Here is a 21,378-nt window from a genome sequence, read left to right as displayed (position 1 = left end):
GTGTTAACCATGATCACGTAGCAGGCATTAGCTATCTTTGAGTAGGAAAGGAACATCTGAGAACACAAAGGGCAGCTTTTACAGCTGTTCATTTTGAAGCAGAGGTCTCAAATGAGGATCTCAGGAACTTAAACCATTCACGTATTGAGCCACCCTAGACTTTGTCTGTGCTCCCAGCAGAAGGGAGAACAGTTCCAGCATTGGGGGGAGGGGGGGGGGGAGGAGCAAACCTTATCTCCATAGAGGAGTAGTGAGAAGAAAAAGGCCAAGGTTCCTGCAGCTGGAAGAAAGCTAGGGCCTTTTTAGCTGAGGGACTGACAAGGTGTAGAGTAAAATGAGAAAGACATGCTGCAAAAAAAAAAAAGAAAGGAGGTTGGGTTTTTGTGGGAAGGTTACCAGGATTGGGTGCAGGGAATTCTCCAATCATTGGCATTTTATAGGACTGGGACCTCACCACCACCTCCACCTCAGAACAATTCTCCTCATAATAAGAAACATTTAAAGAAAATAATATCCTGCCTCACTACTGGAAGAAAGCAGACCCATGAAATCTTACTGGTACACAGAAACTGGGACTACTCACCTAGGGTCACCAGGGTGGCCTGGTGTTGCTGCTATATGCACACAAAAGGCAGAAGAGCTATGTCCTCAGACGAAGGTCCAGCTGACACTGGGCCCTGATGGAGAGACACCGGATGCCCAGAAGCCTGTCCTGACTACCCGAGGTCGGTAGAAGCGAGCAGGAGTGATTTCAGCATGAACATATATTGGGGCTCATGGGTTCAGCAGGAAATAGGGGGTAGAGAGTATGTGGCAATACAAAGGGCAGCTTTGTCCACCAGCAGATCACAGGGAAGAGTGAAAGCATTGGAGTGTGCCAGCATAGAAGTTTTCCAGCTCTGCCCTGACATCCCAGACTCGGACTGACAGAACAGTTTGGGTGTTTCGGATAATGTGCATAAGCTGAAACTGACTTTTACATAACAATTACTTATTTGCTTTTTTACCTTTTTCCCTAAAACTTAAAAATGTATAACTATAATTTTAAACAGGTTTGTGTCTTTTAACCTATTCACTTTTTCTTGACTTTTCTAAATGTTTTTGGAAATTTTTGAATTCTTAAATACAATGCTGCCTGGTACCACTTACACGTAACACCTATTTCTCTGGGGAGCGTCCTGCTGCTTGTGTCACAGCTATAAGCGGATAGGCAACGATTCTGTTAGAACTGTGTTGTGGCCTCGCCTCATTGTGTTTACTAAATTATTAGGGGTACATGCCTTCAAAATCCAACCAATTTCCGACATTCAGCATGGCAAAGGTAAACTAACTTTTCAGAATGAAAACGTCTGTCATGTGCTCTTGGGTCTCTCCTGTGCACAAAGAAAAAAAAACTTGTACCAACTACTTTTTCCAGTTATCTCTCATCAAATAATGGCAAACAAAGGATACTTTCATTCTAAGAAGTGAAGGGTGCATGAGAGAAGGCAGGCAGCACTATTTGCAGAGGCACCATAAGGAGGAACTTTTACAGCTTCTTGTAGGTTAAATGAACACACCATCATCTTCTTTTGTACATGCAACACAGATTCATTTTTAGAATGGTGTATCAAATAATTGCTGAACAAGCAAGGTGAGAAGTTATAGCTAGAACAAACATTCTAAGACTCTATGGTCCCGTTAGCTAAAAACTTGAAATTATCCCCCAGCCAACCATTCTCACAGTAATATTTAGAGATGAATTGCACGTGCAATGATTTCCACCATAGTGATATTCTCAGTGGAATCAGTGAAAGTTGCTTTCTTTCAAACTGAATGGGCCATCATTTTGGGATCTGCTCTTTTGTAACGTCACTATAAAAAGCAATAGAATGGAAACCCCATTGGAAATATATTCTTGCTTACAGTGTACTCTTTGGTCTTTCCCCCCCAAAAAAAAAATATTTAATCTCAAATTTATTTAGTCCTTCTCATGTCCAACTGGACAAAAAACTGGATAAAATAGCTGAGAGAGAATAACGAGTACTTACACAAATTGTGCATCAGTTAATCCATAAATCACCATCTCATAGATAGTTGAAAACATTACAGTGAGGATTTGGGCAGTAACTGGAAATCTTAACTGACCTTCCTTGTAAACCAAAAAGACAAGAATTAAAATGTTCCAAGGTTTAGACTGCAAGGTGGAGATCTGTGAAATAGCTCCACCGTATTTTTACCTTTACTAAAATCTGTCAAAAAAACTTTAGGTGGAAATCAAAACAAAGCTTGGTTAGTGGTCCTGTATCACTATTATGTTTTCTATTGTGTTTTGAAGTTTCCTGCTAAATGGCCAACAGCAAATTTGATTTTCTCCACAACACGTCTAGACCTATCACACTGACTGAAGTGCAGGCATTCCCTTGCTCCCCAAAGGAGATGATATCTGTGACCTAGAAAAGGCAACTCCTCTCTTCTGGACCACTCTGTGCATCAGATGTATTGATGGGACCCATACAAATGACTCCATAAGCCAGCTTTGGATTAAGAATTGTGGCAAAGAGTTTTGCTGTAGCTTTATTTTGGAGATGAACACAACGTTTTGTGAGAGCTAGAGATCTAGAAGGGGACTCCACCTCAGCCTAGCAACGACTGTCCCTCCGTCACTCAAGATGATCCTCTGGCATTGTGATATAAGAAGTATCCCTAGGAATTCTGCATCACTGATTGAATCATCATCAGATCAACACTGCACACTTCTAAATTAAGTAGAACATAGTTGTTTTGTGTCTAAAGGGAAAACACAATGCCTACAGACCACAATTCCAGAGTGGACTCATGGTAAGATCTTTGTTATTTAAATATCTGAGGAAAAGAACTTAAGTCACGAGAATATTGTTTTTAGAAGCCTTTCCTGGCAGAGATGTTACAACCTTTTTACCGCAATAAGGAAATACACGCATGCACTAGTCTTCTAGAACAAGCGTAAAAGGAAGGATGTTAACCTTGCAAAGACTTTGGTCAAACTGGAATCCTCAAACGTTTCTTTGAGAAGGTCTGATTATTTATTAGGTAAAGAGCACACAAACATCTTACATCTCCAATATACTGTTGCCTAAAGACTTGTATCTGCCTTTCTTCTGGATTTTTATAGAGATTTTTTTTGTTCTTTGAAAGACCTCATAAGGTCAGAACTAGAGTCAACTTTGTGTGGTTGTAAGACTAGGAATAAGTCGTAAAAAAGCTGTATTATATTCTTCTCCAGACAGGTCATCCGTTGCATTTGCATGGCCTGAACAACTGTTACAAATTGAGGAGTATACTTATCCATTCTTGCAGACTTTTGGGGAACAAATGGGAAATATCATCTTAGAACATCAGAGCAGAAATTCTATTATTATCAGTAGTCATCAGCGTGGAAAAATATCAACTCAGTGTTAAGAAAAAGTAAGACGCAATGAGAAACCTCAATGCCAACTCTCTATGCAGCAGTAATGCTGATCTACAGGCTGAAGTCTTTCAACGGACTAATTTTGACTGATCTGTGGCTATAAATCAGGACAGGTTCCCCTAAGAGGTCTCCAGATCTCTTAGAAAGACTGCGATCCTCAGGGTTGAAAGGTCTCAGCGATTGCTTAAGGTGTTGCAGCCTCAACCTAATTTTGGAAATACAGAAGGGAGCATGACTTCAAGGAAGGATACCAGCAAGTGGGAAAGATCTTTGGCATCAGCCTTTTTATCTGAGAGAATACATGGTTTGCTCTTTTGTGGACAATTTCACTTTCCCTGCCAGTCTAAAAGTAAACCTGCAATTCAGGATGCTCGGCTTGAAGTTCTTACAAGCTTTGCAAGAAATCAGCTTTATAAAGTCTCCTGAAGCAGCAATGCTAATGTAACAATAATGGAAAAATATTTCTGTGAAAGCTGAAAAATATTCCTAACGCAAATCTTCCACCGAAGGTGGTGGCAGCGCAGAAACGAACGTTCGCAGCTTTGCTTCCCGATTCTGTGTTGAGCACCCTAATGACATGTTAACAGCAATCCGCAGCCTGAGGGATAGTGCAGAGGGTACCATTGGACTCTGACTATGTGTACGGAGGCTGAACCGCCCAGGGACCTGAGGAGCGATCTAGGGCTCAGGTCTCATCTGGGACCAGATACAGGGAATGCAGAGGTAAAGGGTCTGCATTCAGGATAGAGAACCTGCACGTGAAGCAGGGCGAAGGGAGCTGATACACTGTATAGGAACCAGTATGGGGCAGGATTAGATGTAGCTGCCACCGGGCCCCGGTCAGGCGAAAGAGGCACCTTGCCAAACAGCAGAAGAGAGCTCTTGCTCTGGGATGTCCAAATGTAGACATGCTGGAAACCTGCTGATATTGCAAGCAGCACCCTCATTGGAGCAGTGTAACTGACAGGGGTTCACACAAGGTCATGCAAGAATACGAGAATAGGATTCTCCAGCTTACGCCACTTTTTGTGTAAGGGTAGATGTGTCTGGCCCAACTCTGGCACCTCGCCCTTGAAACTCCTGTAGTGAGTGTAAGCACCTGTAGATCCCTAAGAGATCAGAAGAGTTTGTGAGCTGGAGAGTCACAGTAGGAAGAGGAAACATCTTGTCTGTCACCAGAGAGTTTCTGGGGAGCTGGTACAGTCCATGACAGCCTGCTCTAGAAAAAGTACCCAGAAGAGGGCTTGTCGGAGTCACACAAAATGAGGACTCCGACATTTCACATAGTAGTGGGGGTACTAGACTGATGTGCTCTGTAGCAACTGGGAAAACCAGGAGGAACGGACAGGTGGCCATCATACACGATGACAGGCAATACAGGTGGTTGTGAGCTTCAAGGCGGATAGGTGAAGGGTAAAGGAATAGTCAGATTGCCTGACTGAAACACATGCACCAAACGTACGCCTCATGGACCTCATTAAGCTTAAAGAAGGGTTCATCAATGTCTTCTTCTGCTCTGGCACACAGTGTACCGGACCTCTGAAAGCCGCAAATGACAAAATGGCAATAAAGTCAGCTCGTATACTCCCTAAGGAGAACATAAAATCTTGTTTAGCAGAGCTGAAATCAGACTTTGAAAAATCTCCGACAGACAACCTCTCAGACATAATAAGCTTGGAAATGGTTAAAATCACGGCTGATATGCATGGTTTAAACCCAAGACCTGAGTCGGAAGAAAGCCAGCTACAAGCCTGTGACGAGACAGATCGGCTCACCACTACGTCCACATGCCAATAAGAGTCACAGACCAAGACCCTGCTGGTCAAATGCAGAGACCTGGAAAACATATAATATTAATCTCATCTGTAATCGGAAGGAAGAGGCAGAGGTAGACAAGGTTATCACTTCTATGATGGAACTCTTCCAGGGCAAACTGAAGGAGACATCTGCTTTTAAGACAAGAATAGCTACCATACAGTGGACATAAAGGAGGTTCCAACAGTTATAAATCAAGACACATACTGGAAAATAAATCTAGATACTCCCATAAGGAGTAGGCCCATGGCATTGACGCGGTTTCTGAAAACAATTAATTACTTAGATATCGAGGTCCCTGCCATACCAGTATTTAGCAGCACCTAACCTTTAACTGAGCACAGCATACAGGCCAATCATACAAGATCTTAATAAATGCCAAATCCAATAACAATGGATTATAATAGATTGAATGCAATTCCGATGGAAAGGAACAGAAACCGCAATGACCAGAAAGTGGAAATGATCTGCTTGCGGAGGAGGGGGATGTGTGAGAAAGTGGCTCTGTATATACTGTTCCTTAATAGGTACAGGGTGTACAGAGTCCACAGTCCCCCAGGGTTTGACAGAGGTTAAAGTTAGATATAACCTTACTCTCTAAAGTGGTAGCTTGGTCGAGCAGTAAGGCAGTATCAGAGGACAGTGTAAAGCATTTGTTGTACACACTCAGTCAGCAAATAGTTTCACACACTCAATAACTGAACTCTAGGCCAATGGTTTATATATAAAAAAAATATATGCTTGTTTTATTTTAGAACCAACACTTGGATTTAAAATATACTTTCTCAGCAGGAGATGTTTCATATAAATACTTTTGTAATATGCAATAGACTTTTGTAAACAGTTACAAGTGGTTGCAGTAGGCAACTCTATTTCTAAACACAAGAATACATTGAGCTCAATGGTAAATTCAAGTTATTTGCAACAGATTACTTTTTCGATTACTTCTGGAATTCCAGGACTGGATCCTAGATTCAGTCCTGAGTCAGTTCTCAGAATCAAGTGATGAAAGTCGACTTAATTACTGTAATGATTTTTAAATAATATTTAGCTATTTTAAAAGTTGACACTTGGAAAATATTTCAGAGAAAACAGTCAATGATTCCCTATGGAAGAAAATTCAGGTTACAGGTACAGTATGTTCTCGTTACTTTTGTAATCCAGGACTGGGTGCCTAGACTCAGTACTGGGACCTTTATCCAAAACAGGTAAGCAATTACGTTTTCAGATATTATACGATTTTTGAAGAATATTTAAAGATTGCAGAAATCGACACTTAGAAGAAATTTCACAGAAAAACAGTCAATGGTTTCCTATGGAAGAAAATTGAGTTAAGGGTAAGTACAGTTGTAAGTATTTCTCAGAGTCAGTGCTGGGCACCAAGATCCAGCACTGGGAGCTCACCTAAGAGCAGGTGAGTAAATTCGTTTTTGTCACTCGGCTGATTTTTGGTGAATATTTTAAGATTTGAAAAGTCCACACTTAGAAGAAATTTCAGGAAAAAGCCAGTCAATGTTACACTATGAGGAAAATAGAGTTTGCGGTTTAAGGGTAAGTACTCGACTGGCAGAGTTGAGGTTCTGGGCACAGACTCAGGGTTCTCCCAGGGTCAGGTAGGTACAGTTGGTTCCCCCTCAGCGGCTCTAGGGCGGCCGGGTGCAGAGAGAGTTAGGCCCAATGTTATCCTAAGAGGGATAGTGGGGCCTTGTTTGGTGGCTGCTGACTGGCAAGCCACGCGGCTGTGGGAGCTGGGCTCCTGGTCACTTACTCAGGGCAAGTGGGGAAGTAGGTAGGTGTAGAGTTTTCACTGCCAGGGCCACTCGGGCGGCTGGGTGCAGAGGGCTTTTGAGCCTTCGGGCGCTCAATGGATTTCAATGGGAAATCTCCGGTTTAGAAAAAGACTGCAAGCTCGGGGACGAGGACTCTTCAGGTGCCACCAGCACTTCGAGAGGTAAGTTGGGTAGTTGGAGGATAGGTAGGTACCCCGGGATTGGGCACAGGGGGCCGTGGGGCGCCGCGTGCAGGGGTGCCTTTTGGTGTCTGGAAATCTTACCCTCTGTTGATCGCGGTTGGGGGGGGGGGGGCACCTTGTTCTGAGGCTGCAGGCTTCTTCAGGAGTGTTTAGGGAGGTCCTTGGGTGCCGGACTCGGGGTCACAGTCGCCGTGGGGTCGTCCTCAGGGTCTTTGTTCACTCCGACACTTGCCAGGCTCGGCTGGTGCAGAGTGTGCTGGGTTCGCGGTTCCGGGCTGCTGCCAGGGGTTAGAGATAGGTTTCGAGTAGAGCCTCTACTCATGGGAGTCCCAGGGGCTTAGAGCCAAAAGGTAGCCAGGTCCTCCGGGGTTGGTGAGGTTGCTAGCCACAAGAGATGCCGGGCTGGAGCAGGAGCAGGTTCGAGGGTCGACAGGCCAGTAGGGCTGGGGCCAAAGCAGTTGGTGTCTTCCTCTTTTCAGCAGCTGCAGGGCAGGTCTTCTTTCTTCTTGCTCTTCGTAGTTTTGAATCTGGAATCTGGAGAAGGAAGGTTCAGGGTGCCCCTAAATACTAGATTTAGGGGCATTACAGGTAGGTGAAGGGCAGGGACCAATGGGTCCCTGTCCTGGGGTGGGTACACCCCCTATCCTGCCTCTCTCCTGTGGGAGGGGGGCAGTAGCCTAGTCCTGATAGGGTAGGGCTCCCCATCTTCAAGATGGCGAGAGCCCGGAGATGTGCTTCACCTCGCCTCCCCCACCTGAGGGGTGGGGTTGGCAGGCTGGCACATCCCCTGTCCTTATTTGGGGTTTCCGGCCAAAGCTTCCCGCCAGAGTGGGGGGTTGCAGGGGCCTGGGGAAGCTCACAGAGGCGGCATGCCTTTGAAGCTTCCCCCTGCCCATCCTGGGGGAGGAGATTTAGCACCTCGCCCAGGATGTGCATTGTTGCAGGACCAGGAGAGCAGGGTCTCTCCTACCCAGGGGTCCAGCAACATGTCTGCTGGGTGGCAGCCTCAGAGTAGACGTGGATTTGAAGGTTAGGTTTAAGGGGGCACCTCTAAGATGCCCTCTGGGGTGCTGGGTACATTAAATCCCACACTGGTATCAGTGTGGGTTTAATGTGCTGAGAAGTTTGATACCAAACTTCTCAGTCTTTAGTGTTGCCATTATGGTGCTGTGGAGCTCGTGTTTGACGAGCTCTCAGCACCACGTACTCTTAAATGGCAGCACTGCACTTACAGGGCTCAGGAATGGACCTGGGCACTGTAGGGGCACAGGGCTCCTGCTGCTGTGCCCACACCATTGGCATAAGGCACCCAGCTAGAGGGGTGACTGATGTATGCCATGGTAGTGTAGGTGATGGGCATGGCACACAGGGATGTGTGCCATGTCGACTTTGTTTTTGTCTTGCACCCAAACACTCAGCCTGCAAAGGCAGTGTGTGTTTGTAAGGGTACAGGGCCTCTAAGAGTGGCACAATGAGTGCTGCAGCTCTTAGAGGCCTTCCTGGGTCACAAAGCCCTGGGTACTTAGGGTACCATTTACCAGGGGCTGACATGTGGCCAGGGTTTGCCAATCTGGGTTTGGTTTGTTTTAGGGAAGGAACATAGGCCCTGGGCACCTGATTGGCAGGAGTCCAGGGCACACTCAGTCAAAGTACATTCAGCAATTCAGCAAAAAGTGGGGGCATACCATGCAAGAAAGATGGCACTTTCTCACAGGATGCTGCTAGGTACTTGTCAGACCAAGCGTCCTGCTCTCAGGATCGCTCTGATGTGAGAGACACCAGTCCCACCTGCTGAAGACTCAGAGGAATAAATCAGGAAAGAGGAAATAACTACGACTGAATACCCAGCAGAGTGCCTTGAGCTTATTAGAGGCCAACACCTGGTGAGAAACAAACCCTCCTATGAGATCCGGTCTGTTGTAGGTACTTCCTTGGTATCATATTTTGAAAAGGGTGAGAAGGGATGGGGCCACCTGGAGGAGAAATAATGTCACAAACAGAGGCTGGTAGGTTGAGGAGGGAGCACTTACCCAAGCAAGCAATAGTTGGAATAAGCACAGGTCTGTCGAGGCTTCCGAAGGTCTTATAACATGTGCTTTTAGGAAACAGTTTTAGCTTATTGACAATGTAGTTACAGAGCCCAGAGCCTTTGTTGTCCAAGGAAGGTCCATAATAAGCAAGAAGCTACTCATAGCCCCTGGGGCATCTGGAGGATTGGCTTGTCTGCACAGCTTGAAATATTATCAAGATTCTCATTTAAGCATCATTGTGGAGAAGATGGGCTGTGAAATAGAAAAAGAGGCAGCTCCACATGGAGCAAGCACTAGCAATACACCCTTGTCCCAAAAATGTATCCATTCTGAGGTTATCACGACTGCTATGGAGCAGTAGGGCAGTTAAGCACCTGGAGAGGAACTTACCACATCCCGAACGCCATATCCCTTCCATCCACTTTACCCCACACTTCTCTCTGGAAGGGTTGGGAAATAGCTTAAGGAGAGAGGGTTATCGCTGCATCATGAGACGTGTTTGCAAAAGGTCATGTTACGACTTAACAAGTTCAAACGGATTTAAAAGTTACTGTTAATGACAGAATGGATGGTTTATGGCAAGCCCTGGCACTGGAAGACTCACCTATGATCTACACCAACAACTGCTTTCATGTCACCTGACTGCTTTGGGGAAAGTGAGGGACTACCCGACTCGGCTGAGTGCACTCCAGTTATTGGAGTGCCAGGCACAATAGACTGGTTCCAATGTAAGATATCTATGAAACAAGGGAGGACAGGCACCACAAAATACTTCATGAAGAAGGGAAAGAGGGCTTTATTGAAGAGGAAGCACCGGATGTGTAAGGGGGTGCCTTTTAATGTTTATCCTACAACCTCACACTTGAGGACTGGTTTTGATGTTAAGCTAAGGGTTGATGTTACTAGGGTGATGTACAAAGCCAGCTCAGATATGGACTTTTCACATAATCAAGGATTGTAGCACTTCATGGGAATGGAAGGCTGTTTCTTTAAGTCTTGAAATCCTAAAGAAAATGAAAAAAAATATTCGCAACAAACAAAAAATAGAATGATTTGTTGCCACGTCAAATTGGTAGGCACAGAGGTCAGAGAATTGTATCAATACCTAAATTATTGTACAAAGCTCCCTAAGTGAATGTCCACATTACGGTAATAACCTTTTCATACACTATTTCAGAGCCCAGTAGAAGATGGAAGGGCATGCACAGTATAAGATTATTTTTGCAAAACAAAGTTAAATAAAAGCATATTCCTTTTACAAATACTTTGTGTTTGAATGAATGGGACTGCTATTGATACAGCCTACATGAAAATTGCAAAACCACTAGCTATAGATTTAAAGACCTAATAAAGACAGTTGTATCATAATAGTCTGAGAATAAGCCATTTGTAAATTATTACCATATCTTTGACAGCCCTAGAGCAATCTTCTATGAAATCATGACAACCGATTCTAAAATTGATGTATAAAGCATCACACAGTGAGGGAGGGAGGGAGGGCGGCATAACAACATTCAGGGTTAATAGAGCATAAGCTAGAAATAAATGACAGACTAAATCACAATAGAACCACAGCTGTGTAATCGACAAAGATACATTTAAGAAAAACATACCTGTGTTGGCGTTACTGCTTGCGATTAAACTTACTACAAGGGGCAGCTGATTGAACTGGACAACCTTGGAAAGGAAGGCACAGAAAAGAATATAAATCTCAACCTCACTTTCAGTGCCATATGTTTATATTAAAATTCCTCTGCGCTTTAGAAAGTGCACATTTTAAAATTCCGTTACAGAGTAAAATCCTTCATTTGAAATTGCACTAGAAAGGTGACGAGCAGGCAGAGATTTAATATTTTTGTCCAAGGGATGGGCCAGTTACATAATCGCAGACCACTCACATGCCAAGAGAAGCGAAAACCTACATGACTGTAGGCTTTAAAAAAAAGTGCATCTATATATTACTAGGTATATTAGCACAAAACAAATTTAAAAAGTACAAATCAATGGAAGAATAGAAGTCATCACTGCAAAATGAATCCATGTATATCAAATGGCAGAATCGGTTCAATGTAATATAACAGCCCAATGTAATCATCCACTATCCTAAGAGAAAATCTCTGTAGACTAAGCAGAGTAATGCATACTAAGAAAGGGAAGACGGCAGAAAGAAGGGTGGGCTAGCACCATACTGATGCAATTAAACTGATACAAATATTACGAATATTGAAAAAGATAAGCAAAAGTCTGATTTAAGAGCTCTTAATATTAGAGAGGATGATTAAGGTATTCATCTAGTGTTCCACTGAAGAAGAGAGACTGGTGTTCTATGTGAATATCTGCTTCTTTCACATCATGTTGCTTTAGTGGAATCATGTCAGCTTGTGCTCTGGAAGTGCTGCTAAAAAGCTGTGCGGACTAATGGGGTAACAGGTGAGTAAAAGTGTAATGAACAGAGGAAGGTCCAATCCAGGTAGTTTTAATGTAAGTTTATTCCAAGCTAGATGATACAATGCAGAGCCCCACCAGGAGCAGCCTCCCTGCTGCTCATGCCATCCACCAACTGACTGACACACTCACCAACATTCTTTCAACACAGTCACCCTGGCTGAGCAGCAGGTATAACATAAGTAGAACATATCTCCCTTCTTTATAATGGACAAGAAGGAACTCTCCAAAGGCATCAGAACAGTTGGAAACAAGTAAGTATAATGGCAACGTTCGGATACCCAAGCATGAAAAATTAAGAGGAAATAAAGTGGGTAGGGAAAAACAGGAAACACAAGTACAAAAGACTCATGCACCATCTCCCTTTCTACCACAGCAAAGGACAAACACAACTACACCGCAAACCACAAACAAACCCAGAAACCTACAACTGCTAGCTGGCCAGGCAAACATGAGTAAAGTAAATAGGGTGCCAAGCACAAGGTGTAAAAGAAAACCCTCTAGCAAGAACAACTAAAAATAATTCACCCAAGCCGGGGTGGAAGATGTAGAAAGGCGCTCCACACAGAACCAACAACATGAAAGCAGTTCTTAATCAAAGCCCGAAACTTGGGTGCAAAGTGTGGAAAACAGGTCCACAAGAACCCAGAAAAGAACACAAATAAGTAGCACACAGCTAACAGCACACACTAGCAAAAACGTTCTGTAATAGCATACACACCACCCTACAAGACTGTATTGGGGCACTCCCCACCCCACAACACTAATACGGTACTCGCCACCCAACAAGACTGTACTGGGGCACTCACCACCCCACAAAACTGTAATAGGGTACTCACCACCCTACAAGACTGTACTAGGGGCCCTCACCACCCCACAACACTAACAGCGTATGCTGGAGCAGAGTTTTCTGTTGAAAATCTATTGGGTTTTTTAAGCTCTGGTTTGTCTATTTGTCGATAATTAAAAATATTAATTCATAACTATTAATTATTTGTTTTGTGTAAATGTTCTGATTAACCAATACGAATTAACAAGAGAAAACTACACGTGGGGATGCGTTCATGTTGCTTACTAATAATGTGCATGTTTTATTAAATGAATGTTGCTGAGTGCTGTTTATTTTAAAGCACAAAACGCTTTTGAATTGTCGTGTACTAATGCTTTTCTTGTGTTGCAAAGGCTAGATAATTACATACACATAAGGGTATTAGTGGGGTTAACACTGTTTAATCACTATGCTGTGGTAACGTTGTTTTTGTCTCTTTTAATTAAGATGGTACGTTTTGGCCTAGTAGAAAATGGCTGCTGTTTAAAGCCTGTATTCAAGTAGTCGAATTTTGATGAGAAGGCCTTGCTGAACATGGTCGAGAGTCATCTGACCACAGTCTTCGCCTGGTTTAAAGTTTTCCGTGAGGACAGCAGCTCTGGGCGAACATCCAAGTGTCCTTGGAAGACAAAGGAGCCACAATGAACTTTGTGATTGTAGCGCTGGTTCCGAGGAAATATGAATACGAAAGAAACATTTGTAAACCTAGGGTTTCCTTCTTCCGTCTTTTTATTTTTGTGATTTTTCTGAGCGGAGATTTTCCAAATGTAGCGATGCTACATCCTTTCCTTCTCGCTCTGCTCAGCGGTTCAGCGGACGTTTTAAACATTTTATGTTTCTTTATTTTGTAAAATCTGTTATAAATATTGTTAGCCTAGAGAGGGTCTAAGGCCACTTCTTCCCAAACCTGCGTTGGTGAGGATCGATGCTGTGAGGACGGCGACTTGGGAGACTTCTACTGAGAGACCTGTCCTGACCCATTCTGACATCTAGCTAGAATAGGTAATTATGAGAATAATGATTTACTTTGATTGATTTTCTTTGACTAATTTTTAGATAAAGTATCATAATTTTAAAAACGGTATTGGTGGTTATTTCTTGTCAATTATTGAGTACTCTATTTTGATTATTGTTGTATAGATTGTTTAGATCATGACTCAGGACAGTAACAATTAGGTCTTATCGACCTCAGTGTAGATGCAGGGTGTTTAGGAGTTTTTCTTTCCACAGGTTTAGTACTGATAGAGTATTTGAGCGTATGCTAGTAAAATGGGCCCAAGTGTATGATGAGTGCATGTGCGTGTATCTGTGAAATTACTCTATCTGTGGAAGTAGGGAGAATTTGTACACCCCGATCTGCACCAATTTCCTGGTAGCAGAGGATGGTTATTGATGATTGTCTTGATCTGATTAGATTGCTTGTACATTGGCTTATTGATTATTGATTGATGTTGGTATATGTACTAATACTATATGTTGGAGTCGTCGTGTTGAGTTATATGTAGTGCTTCTGGAACTTGGGAGCTAGTAGCAGTTCCGTAGTAGGGCAGAGGGAAGTATATACTGCTCTCGGGAAAGACGGGATTGTTGGTCCTGTATGTATGCAGGAAAAACGTGTGACAATTGAAGTTGCGCGTCACATTGTCTGGGTTCGGAATCAGTGACATTGTCGTATGTTACTATTAGAATATATTTCTGGTATAAAAGGAGTGCGTATGGTAGTGAAGGTTATCTGTGAAACTCTGGTCTTAAGTCCCAGGGATCCGTAAGGTTCACCGTTAAAGCTTATCGCGGGAGAAGTAATGGGTATTCTCTGAGCTTGTTTGAAGGACTGGGCAGAGGTAAGCTGCTTGGTTAACGTGTGTTATAATTCTGTAGTGGGACAGATTGTTCGCTGTTCTCGGGAAGGATTCTGTGTGTATGTACTACATTTTTCCTGTATGATTGTGTGTGAATGTATGAGCATTTAGTTGATTGTAAAACTCTTTGGATCAGTCCTAGAGGAAACAGTTAATGAATGCATGATAGAAGGGCAGAGTAGAGGGATGTGCTACTGTGTCAACGAGAGTATTAATTCCGTACTGAAACAGAAGTGAGTAAAAGACGGGATTCTTGTGAAATAGATTTTTCTTTACTATTCTATGGTTAGCGAAGCAGACAATGGAGAGGTTTATATGTTGTAACTAATAGATTTTGTAGAATTTGACACAAAGTCTACTGAGAGGTTTTGTAAAGGAGGGGTAGGCGAGTGACAGGAGACAGGAGACAGGAGCAACTGCAGCGACTGTTGACGTCAAACAGACCGCGCTCTGATTGGATATTGGATCAGAATAGTGTTCGCGCTGGGATTGGTGCGTTGGTGTGAGCCGCGCAAGGATTGGAAAGAGTCACTCTGTACTCTTGTGACGTAGACGCTCCGGATTGGTGCGTTAGTGTGAGTCGCGCTGTTATTGGATGAAAAATCGTATTGTACACTTGTAATACGGAAGGGATTAGAAAGTTTTGGTAAACGTTAAAATGTATTACCAAGAAGAGAAAAAGAAAAAATCTTTGTTTGGAAAAATAAAGCGCTGGTTTGACAAGGATAAAGATGTTAAAACAAGAGAAGGTGAATTGTTACCTCCAACGAAAACGCCTGCATCCTTCATGGCTGCGAGATATGGGTATCATACCTGTATATGGTTGGAGAATTGGGTTAGGTATACTAGGGAAGATGGTGTCCTAGCATTCCCAGAACATGGTTCGTTTAATCTGGCCGTGTTGAAAAATTTACGGGAAAAGATGTTATGTCTTGACCCAAGACCAAGGCCGACACAGTTTGAGGCTTTAGTGGAATGGGAAGAGGAAGTACATGAGCGAGAAAAACAGAGGTCTGGAGGAAATTACAGATACATGTTTGGAAGGAGGCATGATCGTGAAACTCATCATGATCGAATGAAGAGATGGCGAGATGCTAGCATGTCAGAGGGATTATATCCTATGAGAACAGTTGACGAGAGAGAAGAAAAGAAGGGTGCGGAAAGGGTTCCTGAGGCAGAAGTGAGAAGATATGGAGTTAATGAATATGAGGATGAGGTCTTGAATGACATGATTTACAAGAGACCACCTCCATATAGACCAGAACCAGAAGAGAGCACACCAGTTGTTTCTCCGATAAGAGATACATTGCGTATCATTGAGACAGAAAATGTGACACCTGAGTTAAGAAGTGGTAATCCTTTCAGGGAGAGAGAGAATCGATGTGGTGACGAGAATACGAGAGAATTAGCCAGAACTACATCAGAACTGACTGAAAAGATTAGAGAACTGACAAAGAATCTGGAAGCTGTTACGGTGCCTGTGACCATAGGTCCAGTTATGCCTGTTTTAGATAAACAGAGGACGAGTGAAAATGGTTTGGTGATTCCATATGTTGGGAATAAGATAACAAGTTTAGCTGGTCCCTCAGGAGATTCAGGAAGAAGGACAGAAAGTAGTGATCTGAGACAATCCAGACATGACACATGTAGTGAAGGATTAGAGGTACAGTCTAATTCGAGATTGGATGCTAGTGAAGCTAGTTGTTCAGGGATGCCGATTTTAGAACCGCAGAAGAAAGTGGTTCCAGTGAGAAAAACTACTGAAATAACAGCTGAAGATTTGAATGATTGGATGAAAGTCCTTCAAAAGAGGGATAAAGATTCACAGGCTATTGATGTGGCCAGGTTACGTGTAGAATTAGAAGAGCTAGTTGCAGGGACAGTTCTTACAGAAATTCTAAAAAATCATCATGATGGTGAGCTGTTGTTTATGTGCAAAAATATCACCTGGAGAGCAAGAAATACACATGACAGGTTAAGAGCAGTAGCGAATGAACAGGGAGTTGACATTGATAAGGTGAAAGCGCTGCAGAAGTCTTACAGGATGGATTTCACGGATAAAGACATTGAAAATCTGAATGGTACTGGTAGAACAGGACAGATTAAGGAAATGGTTGCATTGTTGCGAAGATGGGGTGATGTAGAGAAGTGGAAGGATAGGTGGTACAAGAAAAGAAAAGAATCAGGAGATAGGACTTATTCAGCATTTCCTGTGAGAGAAAAAGAGAAAACAGTGGATGCTTATCCTATGAGAGAAATACCTGGAGGAGGATATGTACGTGTTCCATGGACCAGACAGGATATTTTATCATTTACGAATGATTTCCCTCGACTGAGAGAAAAGCCCGTCGAGTGGTATAGGCAGGTAGATAGGTTTGTGAAATTGTCAAAAGTGCTGTGGATTGACCTGAATAGTCTGTTTGATATAATTGTTCCAGCAGACTTGTGGACTGAGTTTAAAATAGTTGTAAGTTGGCCTACTGAGGAATATCCAAGAGATCAGAGAACAGGAGCACCAGATCCAGAGGTAATGAGAAAGTATGATCAGGTGATGGTATACCTGAAAAGTAAAGTACCTCCAAAAGAGACAGACTGGGTTAAAATAGATCGAACACAACAGGAAGCAAAAGAATCAGTTCATGCTTTTTATGAGAGACTGATACTGGCTTTTAAACAATTCAGCGGGGATGAGCACCTGGGTGACAAAGATTTGAGTCATTTTGTATACAGATTTGTATATGGCCTGAGACCTGAGATTAGTGAGAGAATTCGTGAGCATACAGTGGACTGGCAGAGTAAGAAAATAGATGAGATTCTGAGACATGCAAAATACTTCAGTGATGAAATTGAAGCAAAACAGAGAAAGCTGAAAGAAAAAGCAATGTGGGCACAAGTGAAAGTTGCGGAAAGACAGGAAGCACAGTTGGTGGAACAGGCGAATAATCCAGGAAATAATGCAGGGAATAGGCCCAGGTATGCAGGGAAAGGAAAGGGGAATCTTGAGGAAGCCAAAAAGAAATTCCCATGTCACAACTGTGGCCAACTGGGACATTGGAGATCTGAATGTACCAATCCACCATTAGCGAATAATGAGGGTAAAACCTTAAATCAACAGGTGCAGAACGAAGGGAATAATCAACAGCAGCAACAACAGAAGGTTGTGAGACAGCAGAGTCAAGAGCCAAAACCGCCCTTGCCGCAGAATATAGGGTCACAAAAGTACAATCAGGATTCAGGATTCTACAATGATGAGCAGGTAAACAAAGGCGTTCTAACCAGGTACAACAGTACTTGTTAAAGAATGAAGGGAGTGAGTCTGAAGGTGATTATTGACGGTGCCGAAGAGAGGAGGAAGAGTGCATACTTGGTGCAACTCTAGAAATAGACCAGGCAGGACCATTTGTAGATGGGAAAATAAATGAAGAAAGTGTTACTTTTTTAGTAGACACAGGTGCGACAAGATCAACTGTCAGGTCAATAGATATTAGAAATCTTCCTCTCTCGGATGAAGCAATCCAAGTAGTTGGTGTAGCCAATACACAAATCAAGACACGTCTTACTGAACCAGTAAGAGTACAAATAGGGAAATTTTCAGACATGCACAGATTTATTGTCTGTGACACTAGTCCAGTGAACTTGTTAGGCAGGGATCTGCTTTGTAAGATGAACTGTACAATTTTTTGTACACCGGATGGAATAGCTTTTGAGACACCAGATGAGGATGTTTTGTACCGAATGACTCTAGGAAATAGAGAGAGTGAAATGGTTGGTGCATTTGCTGTGTTTGATCCGGAGGATTTGCCTCAAGAGCTGAGAGATACAGTGAAAAGGACAGTTTGGGATTTTACTGGAGAGGATGTGGGATTGAGGAATAATGTAGATCCTGTGAAAATTTCAGTGAAAGAGGGAATTACTTATCCTAACATTCCTCAGTACAAAATGACACCAGAAATAATTGAAGGAATAACTCCTATAATTGAGAAAATGATTCAGCAAGGAGTTTTGAGAGAACTACTGAGTAGCCCGTGTAACTCACCGATAATGGGGCTAAAGAAGCCTAATGGGAAGTTCAGGATTGTACAAGATTTGAGAAAAGTTAATCAAATTGTGGTGGCTTGCTGTCTCATTGTGCCAAATCCGTCAGTGATTTTGTATCAGATTCCACATGATGCTGAGTGGTACACAGTGATTGATTTGTGTCATGCTTTCTTTTCAATTCCATTGCATCATGACAGCCAGCCGATTTTTGCATTTAGGTTTGGCCAGCGTATTTTAGCATGGTGTCGTATCCCACAGGGGTATACAGAGAGTCCTTCGATATTCAATCAGTTATTGAAAAAATCATTGGAGAGCTTGATTATGCCTGAAAACTCAGTACTAGTGCAGTATATTGATGACCTACTTGTGGCATCAAAGACACGGGAAGCTTGTGAAGTAGATACTATAGCTTTACTGAATCATCTGGCAGATGGAGGGTTAAAAGTATCTCCAGCCAAATTGCAATTTTGCAAGAAAGAGGTGCATTATCTTGGACACAATATTGAAAAAGGTCTGAGAAAGGTGACTGATGACAGGATCAAAATCATCAGGGGAATGAAGGCTCCAACGACCCAGAGGGAAGTGAGAATGTTCCTGGGGATGGTGGGTTATTGTCGTCAGTAGATTAGTAACTTTTCTCTGATAGCAAGACCACTGATTAAGCTGACAAAAAGTGAGGTAAAAGACCCATTGGAACTAGATGGAGAACAAATGGCAGCATTTGAGGAGCTGAAGAGTAGAATGTGTGAAGCCCCTGCTTTGGGTATGCCAGACTATGAAAAGGAGTTTGAGTTGTACTGCAGTGAGAGAAATGGATGTGCACTTTCAGTGTTAATCCAGAAGCATGGACAGCTGAGGAGGCCTATTGCGTACTTCTCATCGACACTTGACCCTGTAGCTGTAGGTTTACCAGGTTGTTTGAAATCTGTGGCTGCAACATGCAGAAGCCTGGAACAGAGTGAGGGAATCATAATGGGATATCCTGTAAGGGTATTCGTACCTCATAATGTGGCAATTCTTTTGACAAGAAGCAGAACCCAGTACATGTCACATAGTCGGCTGACTAAATATGAGAAAGTCATTCTGGGAGCATCAAATGTGACTCTTGAGAGATGTGTGAATGTGAATCCAGCGACATTGTTGCCGGATATTGAAAATGTGGGTGTGAAGACAGAAGATGATCACAATTGTTTGGATGTGCTTGATTACTGTACAAAACCGAGACCAGACATAAGGGATCTTCCATTGCTTGAGAGTGATCATGTGTTGTTTGTGGATGGATCATGTCTGAGGAATGATGAGGGTGTGCTGAGTGCAGCATATGCAGTGTGCAAGGTTTCAGAAGTTATGGAAGCATCACCATTGAAAGGAGTGAAATCTGCACAAGTTGCTGAATTGGTGGCATTGACAAAAGCTTGTAAAATTGGAGAGAATCTGAGAGTGACTGTGATAACTGATAGTCAGTATGGATTTGGAGTTGTGCATGATTTTGGCCAGCTTTGGCTGCAGAGAGGTTTCTTGACGTCGAGTGGGACTCCAATAAAGAATGCTGAAGTGATTGGGAAATTACTTGAGGCGATACAGCTGCCTAAAGAGTTAGCAGTTGTGAAATGTGCTGCTCATGGACAAGGAGATGATTTTGTGACAGTTGGCAACAGGTTTGCTAACGACATTGCACAATATTGCGCGAAAAATAATCATTCGATTAATAGGGAACGAGAAGGTGAAATGTCTTTTTGTTCTGTGATGTTTACTAATGTCCTAGAAACATGGGATGAAGTGAAACAGTTGCAGGATGAGGCAGGAAAGGAAGAAAAGAAAGACTGGATCAAGGCAGGTTGTGCCCCAAGAGAAACAGACCATGTGTGGGTCTATAGAGATGGCAGACTAGTCATGCCTAACTCTATACTGTCGACAATGGCAAGGATGTATCATGGCCAGGGACATTTGGGAAGGGATGCTATGATCAGGTCTTTTAAGCAGACTTGGTACAATGCAAAGTTCAGGACAATTGCAGAGAGCATCTGTCAAAGATGTTTGATTTGCCAGCAATTTAACACTGGGAAAAAGACAGTGGTGAGTCTGGGAACGATAGGCAGAGAAGGTGGTCCTTTCACGAGAATGCAGATTGATTTCATTGAAATGCCCCAAGTGAACAGATTGAGGTATGTTCTAGTGGTAGTCTGTTTGTTCTCAAGATGGGTGGAGGCCTATCCGACTAGGAGAAATGATGGAGTAACAGTGGCAAAGTTACTGTTAAGAGAGTTGATTCCTAGGTACGGGTTTCCAGTAACGATTGAGTCTGATAGAGGTGGACACTTCTATAATGAACTCATGAGTTTGATTTGTGAAGCATTGAGCATACAGCAGAAGCTACATTGTGCATACAGACCAGAGGCTTCTGGTGTCGTGGAGCAGATGAACGGCACGATCAAGAACAGGATTGGTAAGATGTGTTTAGCCACTGGAATGAAATGGCCTGATGTCTTGCCTCTAGTGCTAATGACTATTAGATCTACTCCAGATAGAACTACTGGTTTAAGTCCACATGAGATTTTGATGGGACGTGCAATGCGTCATGCATTTGTACCTGTCAATAAGTTGATGACAATAACTGATGACATGATTTTGGATTACTGTAAAGGCCTGGCTGACGCAGTTCATTCTGTGTTTCACCAGGTTGGAGAAGAAGCTAACACACTTGACAAGAAGCAAGCTCATGATCTGAGTCCAGGGGACTGGGTGAGAATCAAAGTACACAGAAGAAGAAATTGCTTGGTTCCAAGGTGGGGAAGGCCAAGACAAGTCATTCTGACTACGACAACTGCAGTGAAGTGTGCTGGTGTGAAAAACTGGGTACATGCGAGTCATACTCTGAGAGTTCCAAACCCAAAGGATGGGACTGGTAAGGAGTATTTTGAAGAGTCAGATTCCAGTGATGATGAAGACACAGAACCAGT

General features: G+C 43.0%; 1 protein-coding gene across 5 annotated transcripts in view; it reads right to left on the bottom strand.

The window, feature by feature from the left end:
• The window catches only part of LOC146812865 (ragulator complex protein LAMTOR3-like), a 120,968-nt gene that overhangs the window by 11,900 nt on the left and 87,690 nt on the right, over positions 1 to 21,378 (bottom strand). For all 5 annotated transcript variants that reach the window (XM_085619940.1, XM_085619938.1, XM_085619937.1 and 2 more), the window contains one exon: positions 10,861 to 10,924. In XM_085619940.1, coding sequence (XP_085476066.1) covers positions 10,861 to 10,924 — 64 coding nt within the window. The remainder of the gene's footprint in view (positions 1 to 10,860; positions 10,925 to 21,378) is intronic.

This window comes from Triturus cristatus, chromosome 7 (assembly GCF_964204655.1).
Source record: "Triturus cristatus chromosome 7, aTriCri1.1, whole genome shotgun sequence".
Lineage (NCBI taxonomy): Eukaryota > Metazoa > Chordata > Amphibia > Caudata > Salamandridae > Triturus > Triturus cristatus.
This window is presented reverse-complemented; position numbering and strand designations above follow the sequence as displayed.